General features: G+C 37.9%; 1 protein-coding gene across 4 annotated transcripts in view; it reads right to left on the bottom strand.

Annotated features, from left to right (window-relative positions):
* Calx (sodium/calcium exchanger 3) overlaps positions 1-12,730 on the bottom strand; it is a 104,863-nt gene that overhangs the window by 21,981 nt on the left and 70,152 nt on the right. For 2 of the 4 annotated variants that reach the window (XM_028185773.2, XM_089738704.1), the window contains exons 2-3: positions 9,561-9,652; positions 8,448-8,507 (exon numbers count right to left, since the gene is read on the bottom strand). In XM_028185773.2, coding sequence (XP_028041574.2) covers positions 8,448-8,507; positions 9,561-9,652 — 152 coding nt within the window. The remainder of the gene's footprint in view (positions 1-8,447; positions 8,508-9,560; positions 9,653-12,730) is intronic. The other 2 variants (XM_028185776.2, XM_028185774.2) reach the window with 1 other exon arrangement.

Here is a 12,730-nt window from a genome sequence, read left to right as displayed (position 1 = left end):
CATGTGTCAGCCCAGATTTCAATTAACTGTAATTATCGTAATAAACTAGATTCATTGTTTCTCCTGTATTTTTAAAAAGATCGCACGTCATCCGATCGAATTGAACTATGTACGATTTTCGTATGTTTTTTTTTTATTGTCCTTGTAGGCAGACGAGCACACGGCCCACCTGATGGTGAGTGGTTACCGTCGCCCATTGACTTTAGCAATGCCAGGGGCAGAGCTAAGCCGCTGCCAACCGCTTAATACTCTCCATTAACCTCGTTTGAAGAAGGTCATGTCATAGCGCTCGGGAAACACCGTGGAGGGTAGCTCATTCCATAGCCGGATGGTACGTGGCAAAAAAGACCTCTGGAAACGCACTGTGGATGACCGCAGTGGCTCCAGATAGTATGGATGAACTCTACTCCAGTGGCAGGCGGTGCGTTGGTAAAAACGAGATGACAGTATCTTATACGGTACATAATGTTTTTTTATAGCATTCATACATTAAGAGGACTCTTTCGTTCGTATTGTCGATAATATAATTATTGTAGTCCCACAAATCGTTTGGAATCTAAAATTGTTCGCAGAGGCATTAAGCAATCTATGATGTTCTGTTACTCTCTCTGTTCTTTTGCGGAAATGAATATTGGTTTGTAGTTCATTGGCTCAGACGTCTTTTATCTGTTTGACATAAAAGTTCGTACATCTGTTGTTGACAGTCTAGGGAAAGTTTTTGCTTGTAAAGTTATAGTACAGTCAGCAAGCGACAGGTTTTGCGCTAGTAGTTTTGGAATCAAAGGATGTCTTTTATGCGTATAGCGATAGTCGCAGAAAGCGTAGCCGGGTTTCTCTGATACTTGGCGGAATTTTAAAGCAACAAAAGGAAAAAAAGGACGCCTGTTTAAAATGCCAACGGTCACGTGCGCGAATGTGTTTCGCATTTCAAAAATCTTCATGTTCAATATCAGTTACTGTTGTTGATACGTGTCGAATTTATTTGAACTAAACACCTTTTAATACAAAGAATATAATATTAAAATAACCGCTTCTTACTACATGCATGTGAATATATATACGGTACACGAAAATAACATTTTTCACAATTATTGTCTGTCTGTTTGTTCCGGCTAATCTCTGGAGCGGCTGGACCGATTTTGACGAGACTTTCACTCATAGGTAGCTGATGATATAAGGAGTAGCTTAGGCTACTTTTTTTAGACTAGCTTCGCCCCGCGGCGTCACGCGCGGTACGATAATAACCGCGGGTAACATCGCGGGACTCAGCTATCAATAAGAAAATTTAATGTTTCCGAAGCGAAGCGAGGGGGGATCGCTAATTATATATACAACTTTTGAACAATTTCAATTTCTTTAACGCTTTGTTTTCTGGGCTGGCTTAATACCAACGTGGGTCGGGAGTCGGATTATCCGTCACCCGGTTAATGTTTGGCAATTCCCGGTTAATGTCTGGCAATTCCCTTCCAATATTCAGGAACAAAATTACAAAAAGTTGTAGTTGAACCTCAGCCTCAGCCTTGGTCTGAGTACTCGGGTATTACTGTCCTTGTTGTCTTTCTTTTGTTTTTTTTAATTATAATTAGTCTATATATTAATACGTGAAGCAAAAACTTTGTATCCCTTTTTACGAAAATTGCGCGGACGGAGGAGTATGAAATTTTCCACACTTATAGAGAATATAGAGAAGAAGTGCACAATGCTAATATTTTTTTTAAATTATGCATAAAAGATACATTAAATCAATAAAGAAAACATTACACACACTACATACCATGTATTTGACACACACACGCGTGCATACCATTTATTGTCAAACTTTTGTTCTTGACGTCTGTGGTCAAATTGGGGATAGATTAAATATTGTTTCTTTATTAATATTTTTTTATAGTGTAGTCCAAAATTTGTGATTCTAGAAGTATGAAATACAATCATAATAGTGTACAAAATTACAATTCCAATTAATTAGAGTCGAATGTCGACTACTGCGGGACCTCTAGTATTGTTAAATCTCTGTTGATATATTAATGTAATGCATGCTGTGATTGCCTCTAATTAGAGTTGCAGTTGTCAATTGCTCTATACATGTCAATGTTATTTTATGTCTTACTGTAAGCCCTGTTGGTAATCCTTAAATAACTAAATAAAATGCATGAAGAGCAGCCGGCTCGTCGTCTTCTTGGGTCGCAATACCTGGTCTTCAAACCAGGATACGAAGCTTGCTTTACGCGTTAACGACGCAGTTGTTCAGTCGTTTCCAGAGCCCAAAGACAGCAACGAGATTTTCGCACACCTTGGCACGTGTGGTCAAAGTCTAGTGCTGTGTACAGGCTATCCCGCCAATCGAAAAGAAAAGAATACTTCGCGGCAGAAATAGGCAAAATCAATACATAGGCATGCCGGCTCACAGCACACTCTGACATCAGTAACATCAATTCTTATTCCAGTGCCAAAAAGTCACTTTAAGATTCGGTGTTTTGGACAAATTTATACGAAATAGTTCTTTTAAGAGTGCCTTTTCATCGCGGTGTTGTGATTATATTTTGTAATCTTATTCCTTTAAACGAGCAATTATTTTATATTAATATGTATATAATCTGAATCTCGAAAACGGCTCCAACGATTTTCATACAACATAGTATACATGGGATTTCGGGGGCGATAAATCGATCTAGCTACGATTTGTTTTCAGAAAATGTTGTTTTATTCGTGTTTTCAATGATCAACTCTTCCCGACGTCTATTGGCGAATAATAATACTATTTTTCTTATTTGAGGGCAATTACCCGCTTTAAAAACACAACAAGACGGCGTTATCAAAAAAAAAAACATCTAGTTTACATTAAATACCAGATTATAAATGTCAGATCTCTATGACAAATCCAAATATATTGACGCGGACCAGGAATCTGTGGTAGTACATAAAGGTGATCAAGTGAAAACACTTACCAAAACCTGTGCCAAAACCCCAATTAACGAGTGCGTACGTCAAGCCTCAGTTCGCGATCTATTGAGAACAGCTGTCAAGGCCTTAATAAACAAGGATCCCACATGACCATGACCATGCTCTGCCAAGAGTCACCGACTATGATAATGACAACGACACGGTCATGTCACATGTCGACACGACGGTCACCAGACACTTGAGTGACGATGCGAAACCATTAAATACTTCACGTCAATCTCGTTTCTGGAGCACAAGGGTTTTCGCTTATTCGGATTCCTATTTTAATAACATACTTTTTCAACCGTAAAAAATTAAAAAGATTTTTTTTTTTTCAATGAAAATTTAGCGAAACACGTGACTGCAAACATTATAAACTATGTAAACTAAAATAAGATAAATATACTCATAGAAGCTTACTCGAGACAAGTCCACGGGAAGCGTGTTAAGGAAAAAGAAAAACATAAATAAATAAGACGATTAAAAAGTAAAATAGATTATAGGAAACAGCTTTTGGTATATTATTGAAATGAATATATTAGAAGAGCATAGGCAAGTGATATGCTATTTCTGCCGCGAAACCTGCGTTCCTGTATGAAGATTGGGATCCAGAATACAATATAAAAGTTCGACCTCATGTCTCAAGGTGTGTGCCATTTATGCTTCAGAGATCCAGCGCCTTAAGTCACAGGCGGTCGTGTGAAAATCCACATAGCTATTTGAAGATTATCACAATACTCATGGTAAGTTTATTGTCTGGACACTGTACGAGTAGTTAAACTACAACATTTATTCCGAATGGAAACAATCATTTGTTTTTTTTCAGTACTGATTATAGGGATACTACTATAGTAGGGCAAATGTAAGCAAAATCTATTCGATGACAATCCGTCAGAGAAGCACTCTTTCAGTGTCCGGACTATAATGTATCGGCCGACAATATTAAGTTTATATGCTTTCTTAACACTAAACGCTATTCTACAGTCACACAATATGCAACTGTCTATCTTTCAGACCACAGTCGGCCACTGCTGGAGATATGCCTCCCCCAAGCATCGCCACAACGACCGCTCCTGCGCTGTCTGCATCCAGCGTATGTAATTATGTATGGAACTGTAATTAAAACTATTTTTACGACTTAATCTTGCGTTTTTAGTGTCTTTAATTACCGAAGTTTCGAACAATTTACAGTGTACGTGGTAAAATAATGATGAATATGTGAAACTAAACAGAGATCAGGCCGCTTTTATTGGTTTCAATTATTTTTACGACTGGGAAAAACCGAAAAAAAATCGAATATATTGTATAACTGTTTTTACGCAAATAAATTCATCGGACATTGACCCTAAGCTAGAATCTGCTCCGGCGTGATAATAATAATAACTGGAAACAAATCACGCACGGTCATCCAGTTCCAAAGTAGAATTCTCTGTGTTATGGGTACCAGGGACTGAGATACATGCTTATATACGTTTAAATATATAGTTATCCAGACAAGAGCAAACAAACCAGTTCATCACACGAATGTCTGTCCGTTGTGGAAATAGAACGTAAGAACATCGGCGCCAGAAATAAAATTCTAATTCAATTTTAAAAATCTACTTACTACTGTACTGACTAACTAAGTTGACAAGACAGCCTAAATCACAATCCAATCGCAACTCAAGGTAATGCAGAAGAACTCTTGGTTGATAGCGTTCAGTAATTCTAAGACTTTAACAGTAATTCTTAGGTTTTGTTACAACCCGACATTACGCCCCACTAATAGACGGCTGCTTTTATAATGGACATTCTCCGTGTCAAAAAAAAGTTTATTGACAAGCTAGCAAAAGATAAAAATGACGTTGACGCAAAAGATTTAGACGCGACAAACTGTTTTCCAGCAATTTTCAAATAATTCGTGAGCTAAACGAACATTCTCGATCCAAATACTTCGAGAATACCTAGTCATTTAGCCCAATATTTTTGCTGGCTTTAATAAAACAAGCTGAAACACTCGTCGAGAAACAAGAGGCGGATATTTCGCGCGGCACGTAATAGAATCTGTCGCATCGTGAATTTAGTCGGCAGGGTGCGCCGCTCCCGCAAATGATGTTAATCAAATTATCTTAAATTCGGAATTTTGTTAACGGAAGTAACATTCGAGATAGAGGATTTTAGCCTCTAACACCGAGACCGCTTCAGACTATTTTACAACGAACTATATATAGCGTTGAAAGCGAAATGTCTTGTTTCAAAATGAAATATATTTGTATGGAGGGTCTTGTTCTGACTCAGTAATGGTTACATTATCGTGGCTCATTTATTTAACCTTCTACCTAATAGTAGTTTTATTCCAAAACCCTTACACCGAAAACGTCAAAGCTTAAATCAAGTCTGCTATAACCTTATGCAATCTTACGTTCCAAATTGGGCAGGTTTGTTGGAATGCGACAGCTATGGCCATCGTTTAAGAATACCAAACCTTAAGAAAAAAGAAAACGGATTTCGTCAAAATTAAACGACATTATATTCGGCAGTAAATTAAATATGGATTATTATTAAGAGTAACTCAAAAACAACTACCAGTCACATCATCATAAAATCTAAATGGGACCAAATGAGAATTATTGGTCTTTCAGGATCCTTCCATGATCGGTTCAACTAGGAAAAGTTCTGAAAAATACATTCTAATTGAGATCCCCCTCCTTTTAGTCGGTTAATAATCGTAACCATCGGTACAAGCAATCCGTTTTTTCAATTAAAATTAGATAATAAGCCGCATATTCTTATTAGAATTGGTCAGTTCCTCGCATAAACTCAGAACAATATCACAAAAAAATAAAGAAGTTGCTTAAACCAAAACATTATCAAATAATAAATAAAATAAAATAAATAAAAAGCCTTTTATTTCACCCATAAAAAGTAACTATTACATTACACATATATTTTTTTCTATTATTATTACCATTTTAATTTTTTATTTAACTAGCTTTGATTTGTTTTTGGGTTAAGATTTGCGTGAACCCCTCTGTTTGAGGGTAAAGGCCTCCTCCAAAGATGCCCAATATTCTCTATCTGTGGCCTTTTCCATCCACAGTTTACCAGCCGTCCCTTCGATATCGTCAGCCCATCTGCTTCTAGGTCTTCCTCTTTTTCTGTTTCCCCTAGGGCCTGGCCATGACGTCAGCCGAGAGGTCCATCTATCGTCACTAATTTTTGCCACGTGGCCTGCCCATCATTATCATTATCACCAAACATTATCAAATAAGTCATGTGTAAACTGAGTATTGCTTCACGCAAAATAAATTCCACGAGGACCGACAAAGAAATGTACACATTCTTGATTATGCAACAGAAAATTTGCAACAAAAATTCTTTGCTTTTTTTGCCCCTTTATTCTGGCCGACGCTGAGATTTTATAAATTGCATAGACTAATGAACAAGCTTACGGCCCACTTAGTGTTAAGGGTTGCCTTATGCCGTCACTCAACTTAAAACTTGAGGTCTACGTCTCAATTGTACTACGTACTTAGTATATAATTATGTAAATAGAATTTTTTATTATTTTTATTTTATTGCTCTTGTAGTACAAGGTAGAGGGGGAAGAGGTCAACCGAAGAACACATGGATGGAGTGTGTGAATAACGTGAAATATGAGAGAGAGAGGAGTGAGTGTTGAGCTGACGGCTGATAGAAGAGAATGGAAGAGAAAAATTAGCTATGCCGACCCCACCTAGTGGGATAAGGGGAAAAAAAAAAGATTTCCCTTGTAGGCAGACGAGCATACGGCCCATCTGATGGTGAGTGGTTACCGTCACCCATGGACTTCAGCAATGCCAGGGGAAGAGCCAAAACCCTGCCTACCGTTAAGTAATCTCCACAAACCTCGTTTAAAGAAGGACGTATTACAAGTTGTTCTTTCCTCGTCGTAGCTGCTTGCGAAATCCAAACTCAAGCCTGGTCATATCTCTCGATACGAGTGCACAAGAGACAGAAAGAGATAGAAAAGAGAGAGAAAAAAGATATCATCTTTAGCCCAAGATGACATCAAATTTGCACATTATTCGAACAAAACGATTACGTTTGGAAAATTCAAGGGTTGTGAGAGCATCATTTTATTATACTGTCTACCAGTGGTTCCCGCCTACATCGCTGTGACCCTACATAAAATTTACCCATTTAATACGCGCCCTTCTGATCGGAATTGGAATTCATTGGATGTTATATAACATTTTCGGTCACAGTTCATTTGAATCCTCCGAATCTACAAAGGGTCTGGTGGTGCTTATGGCATTTGTTCCGGGGGTGGTTTAAGAGAAATCGTCTCATCGTCTCAGCTCAGTTTCATCATCACTGAAATTAGCGTCGGAATAGATTTGACCCTACTACCTGGTATCATAGCGTCATCCATAATGATTTTCCAGAGATGAATTTTATAAATTATCAACCATCGTGTTCTCTTATCATACATTCTTCAAATTCCTCTTTAAGTGAATCAGTGGTAACCAGCGACGTAGTTGTCGCTTTCTACAGACGCCGTTCATCACTTCATACGCTCCATATTAAAATACGTGCTTGGCGCTCGAAGACCAGAATAGAAGTCTCTGGTGAACCCAGAATAAAAACTGATTTACTGGTGGTAGGACCTCTTGTGAGTCCGCACGGGTACCACCACCCCGCCTATTTCTGCCGTGAAGCAGTAATGCGTTTCGGTTTAAAAGGTGGGGCAGCCGTTGTAACTATACTGAGACCTTAGAACTTATATCTCAAGGTGGGTGGCGCATTCACGTTGTTGATGTCTATGGGCTCCAGTAACCACTTAACACCAGGTGGGCTGTGAGCTCGTCCACCCAACTAAGGAATAAAAATAAAAAAACACCGTGACAATTAGAAAAGAAGATTGAAAAATTGAGAATTGGTCCGATTTGAAAAATTCTTTCAGTGTTAGATAGCACATTTATCGAAGAAGGCTATAAGGCTATATAACATCACGCTTAGACTAATACAAGCGGAGCATCAATAAATTATGTTTCAAAATCGGTTTTTTATTTCCTTTTAAATAGCTCCTTAACATTCTATTATTCAAAAATATTTTCACTTTCTACGTAAATGAAGAGGCGGGTAAAATTTAGCGTTATGCCAAAGTATTTATTCCGCGCGGACGAAATCGCGGGCTAAAGCTAGTTACAAATATGACTGTATGACCAAAACTTACTTGGGCCAGAATCAGGTCTAACTAACGCCCTAATTTCTAGCTTTAGGGCTAGATCATACCCAGAAGTGCAGAAAAAAACTGTGATGTCAGAAGGTATCTGGTATTCCAATTTCAACCAACGATAATCTCTTTTAAAAAGAACCGGCTAAAGACTTTATGCACTATTCTACATGTGTATACAACATTTTCTCTTTTTGAAAACTCTCCAGCGTGCTCGAAATCGGTGCCACAAAAGCACACGTGCTTCAAATACATTTTTTAAAGTGATAAAGTTTTGTAACGTGATCACTTCAAACTAGTTACTTACCTTCCGAATATTGTACGGACAATGAAGTGGAATCATCGGGTAGATATGCGTCATAAAAGTCTGCCAAAATAAGAATTTGTTTCATGCAAAACAAAAAAGCGAGAAATTTTGTTGATTCAACACCAGAACTCGATGTCGCTTGTCCTAAGTCGTCGTGGCCTAAAGGATAAGACGTCCGGTGCATTCGTGTTGAAGCGATGCACCGGTGTTCGAATCCCGCGGGCGGGTACCAATTTTTCTAATGAAATACGTAATCAACAAATGTTCACGATTGACCTCCACGGTCAAGGAATAACATCGTGTAATAAAAATCAAACCCGCAAAATTATAATTTGCGTAATTACTGGTGGTAGGACCACTTGTGAGTCCGCGCGGATAGGTACCACCGCCCTGCCTATTTCTGCCGTGAAGCAGTAATGTGTTTCGGTCTATGGGCTCCAGTAACCACTTAACACCAGGTGGGCTGTGAGCTCGTCCACCCATATAAGCAATAAAAAATAAATAAAAAAATTCAGCGATGGTAAATTAGAAAATTTGCTTCTACGGACATAATTTTGTACATCACTATTTTCTCAATTTTTTTTACTAACAGCCCGATGTCTATAGTTAATTTATAGACTATATTGCCCTTTAACTTCCGCTTCCCTTTCAAGCTAAAGACGCTTGCTTGGTTTGTAAATTTTGCCGAAAATATTTTTATGAAATAAATTCCTAACGTATTTTTAAAACATTGAAGAAGTCATCTGTGGTTATTTGCTTGTTAACAAAATAGAGTGACTTTCTAAAAATTATAATAAACCACGTTTCAGGTTTATAGTTGCATATATCTTAAAGAATCACGAAAAATCATAAACTATCAGAAGGTTCAAAAGACAATCTATAAAAATTACAGGCTGAATAAAATCTATAATATTCTATTCACGAATTCCCAAATACTCATCGATTTCCATTATATTAATAATGAATATAAAATATTTTAGTAAAATTTTCTTCTAATAATAAACAATGAACACACTAAGCCTTTTCCATTCACATCCAGTTAAATCTTTTGTTGAAAAGATATTTTTATGAAATATAAGGATATAAGTTATCTTTTATAACAATTTTACGTACCTCCAAGTAACTCAGGGTTTCCGAGGTTCACGTAAAATAGAACATCTTTCTCGTAGCTGTCCTCTTCTATTATATGCAGCGGAATGTATTTTCTGAAACAACGGAAGCATAAAATGTACTTATTAATCAGCATTGGGTTCTGAAAAATATTAATTTAATTTTATCATTAGCAGTTTACGTGTAGCCAAAAGTTTTTAGGCTATTGCAAAGCTTTTATGGTGGGCTTTGAGCGCGGCGACCGAATCAAGAAATTCCGTAACTAAAATAAAACCTAACACCCTCCACTCCGCCTACCATGTAGCTCGCGTTCAACACATTTACACGGTGCGCTTGTATAGTGTTTGTGAAAAAGCGCGCGGCGTGACGTCGCACTACATGCACATCATGAAAAGTCTGCGCATCTCTCTCTCGCGCGGTCTAGTTTATGGGTGTGAAGGAGACAGTTAATGTTTTGCTTTTGTTAATATTTATAAATAAAGCGTGGTCTTATTTTATTATTGTTTTAATATTAAATAGTTATTGTCTAATCATAAGTGCATAATTTGATAAAAAATGGTATGCAATAGCTTTACCACGGCAGTGCCCGAATGCCACACGTATTTAGTTCCAAGAAAAATATTTGTTGGCTTATTTCGAGTAGCTGAGTAAAGCCTGAGCCAGTGAAGCCTGTGGTTCACTTGGTATTAAGTGTTTATCGGTCCATAGACGCTACTGCCTGAATACCGACACCTTGAAACATAGGTCATACAGGCCCGTCCTACTGCTCAAATAGATAAAAACTCAAAATGCCAGCACGTAACCAATTTATTTATTTATTTATTGCTTAGATGGATCTCTCACAGCCCACCTGGTGTTAAGTGGTTACTGGAGCCCATAGAGATCTACAACGTAAATGCGCCACCCACCTCGAGATATAAGTTCTAAGGCCTCAGTATAGTTACAACGGCTACCTCACCCTTCGAACCGAGACGCATTACTGCTTCACGGCGGAAATAGGCGGGGTGGTGGTACCTACCCGTGCGGACTCCCAAGAGGTCCTACCACCCGTGAATTTAATAGAACCAATAACAAATCAATAGATGAATATTAATTCGTACTATTATAATATTAGCTATGGAATTTTTGATTCGTTAACAGGCAACATTCAACACAAAGTGAAAATTTGTGTTTGTTTTGTAATTCCAATTCAGTTCCAAATAAAGCCAGTAAACTTCTGCACCGAAATAATTAATTCGTTTGCATTCGCTTCGTTTGACTCTGTCCTGACATCGTTCTACTAAAAACCGTGCCAAAAGGTAGACTATCTCTCTATCTAATTCCCGAAATGCTACAGATAAAAACTTTAGTCGTCCGTGATCACAAAGAAATACGAGTATTCTGTCATTTTTATTTACACTAGCAGAGGTTTTTTTTTTGATAAATTGTATTTTTTGAAATTATATTTAATTATTTTTTTATTGCCCTTGTAGGCAGACGATCACACGGTCCACCTGATGGTGAGTTGTTACCGTCGCCCATGGACCACAGCAATGCCAGAGGCAGAGCCAAGCCGCTGCCTACCGCTTAATACTCTCCACAAGCCTCGCTTAAAGAAGGATATGTCATAACGCTCGGGAAACACCGTGGAGGGGAACTCATTCCATAGCCGGATGGTACTTGGCAAAAAAGATCTCTGGAAACGCACTATGCATGACCGCAGTAGCTCCAGGTAGTATGGATGAACTCTACTCCGGAAAACGAATTACATATTGAGAAAATGATGAAATATGAAGAATATTTTTCGATCTTACCGACAGAATAATAAAAAAAATTTGAACTGGTTATTTAAAGAAAAAATCAAAATTATCGATAAACTTTATTATTGAAAACCCGAATAAAACAACATTTTCTGAAAATTACTCATAGTTAGATCGATTTATCGCCCCCAAAATCCCCTGTGTACTATGTTATTTTATAAAAATCGTTGGAGCCGTTTTCGAGATTCAGATTATATATACTTGTATACAAGAATTACTCGTTTAAAGATATAAGATAAATAAAGCATCAGACAACAGATTACAAGAACAGCGAATACTTCAAGCCGTTTATTCATATATGCATACATATTGGTATTGTTTAAAACATGTTACATATGACACCTCGATACCCGATGCATCAATAATGGTGTATATCGATCTTTTGTAAGTACGCCAGTCCGTATACAATTTTAGCATCGCTCATCATGTACGAAGAAGCCTTTCCGTTTTCACGTCGCTTCGATTGTTATTCTATTTTCATAAACGAGTTAGCCTGTTAAGATACAGAATTTTCCAGTACCTTTTTATTGTTGGGAGATCCATTTTAATATGTAGTAATGTCTTTTCGGAGCTCGGTTTGTAAAACGTCAAGAGAGATTTAAGAAGACGACGTACTTTGGTACACGCATCTTGCGAATGATAATGGTGGAAAATCCTCATCTGCATATCTGCATTGGTTGAGCTCTGTCTGGTTCGAAGTTCGAACCCTGGCTTTCCAGTGACGGGTTTTGAATTAGAGATTTCACTCATGCATACTCCTACGACCCCAAACTGAAGACAGAAATGCAGTAACTTCTACCTATCTAAAAATATAGAGAGAAACAGAGAGAGGAACACATGTGTTATGTGGTAATTGGTCTGGTCTATTTTAAACTTTTACTACACGAAAAACATTTTTTTTTATTGATTTATCGAGTCCTTCAAAACGGAACATGTGACTTCTTCGCGGCAGGAATAGGCAGGACGATGGTGTCTAACCATTCGCCTTAGCACAAGTAACAACAAACCCAATCCACGAGTGATTATATCGTTTACAACCAACGGATACGAGCAATTACTGGGGCCGTAAACCATTGCACAATTACTTTTATATGGCCGTTACAAAGTTGCCAATGAAAATTCTCAAGCCTTAACGGAACACGAATTCGCTCAAACCACAGATATTTTTATACCGAGAGTTTGATGACCGAGCTCTCGGCTCCCCTTGTCTCAGTCATCTGAGCCCATATGCCAATGTCAATGTCATCATCTTTCCACATGAGTTCGAAGCCTTAATTTTACCGTAGAACGGCCGCCCCATCCTTCAAACTGGAACGCGAAACTGGTCTATCCCCTACCACTAGTATTTAACCACTATTCATCTTCCTTTTGCAT

This window comes from Bombyx mandarina, chromosome 25 (assembly GCF_030267445.1).
Source record: "Bombyx mandarina strain Sakado chromosome 25, ASM3026744v2".
Taxonomy (NCBI): Eukaryota; Metazoa; Arthropoda; class Insecta; order Lepidoptera; family Bombycidae; genus Bombyx; species Bombyx mandarina.
Note: the sequence above shows the minus strand (reverse complement) of the source record. Positions and strands in the feature narration are given on the sequence as shown.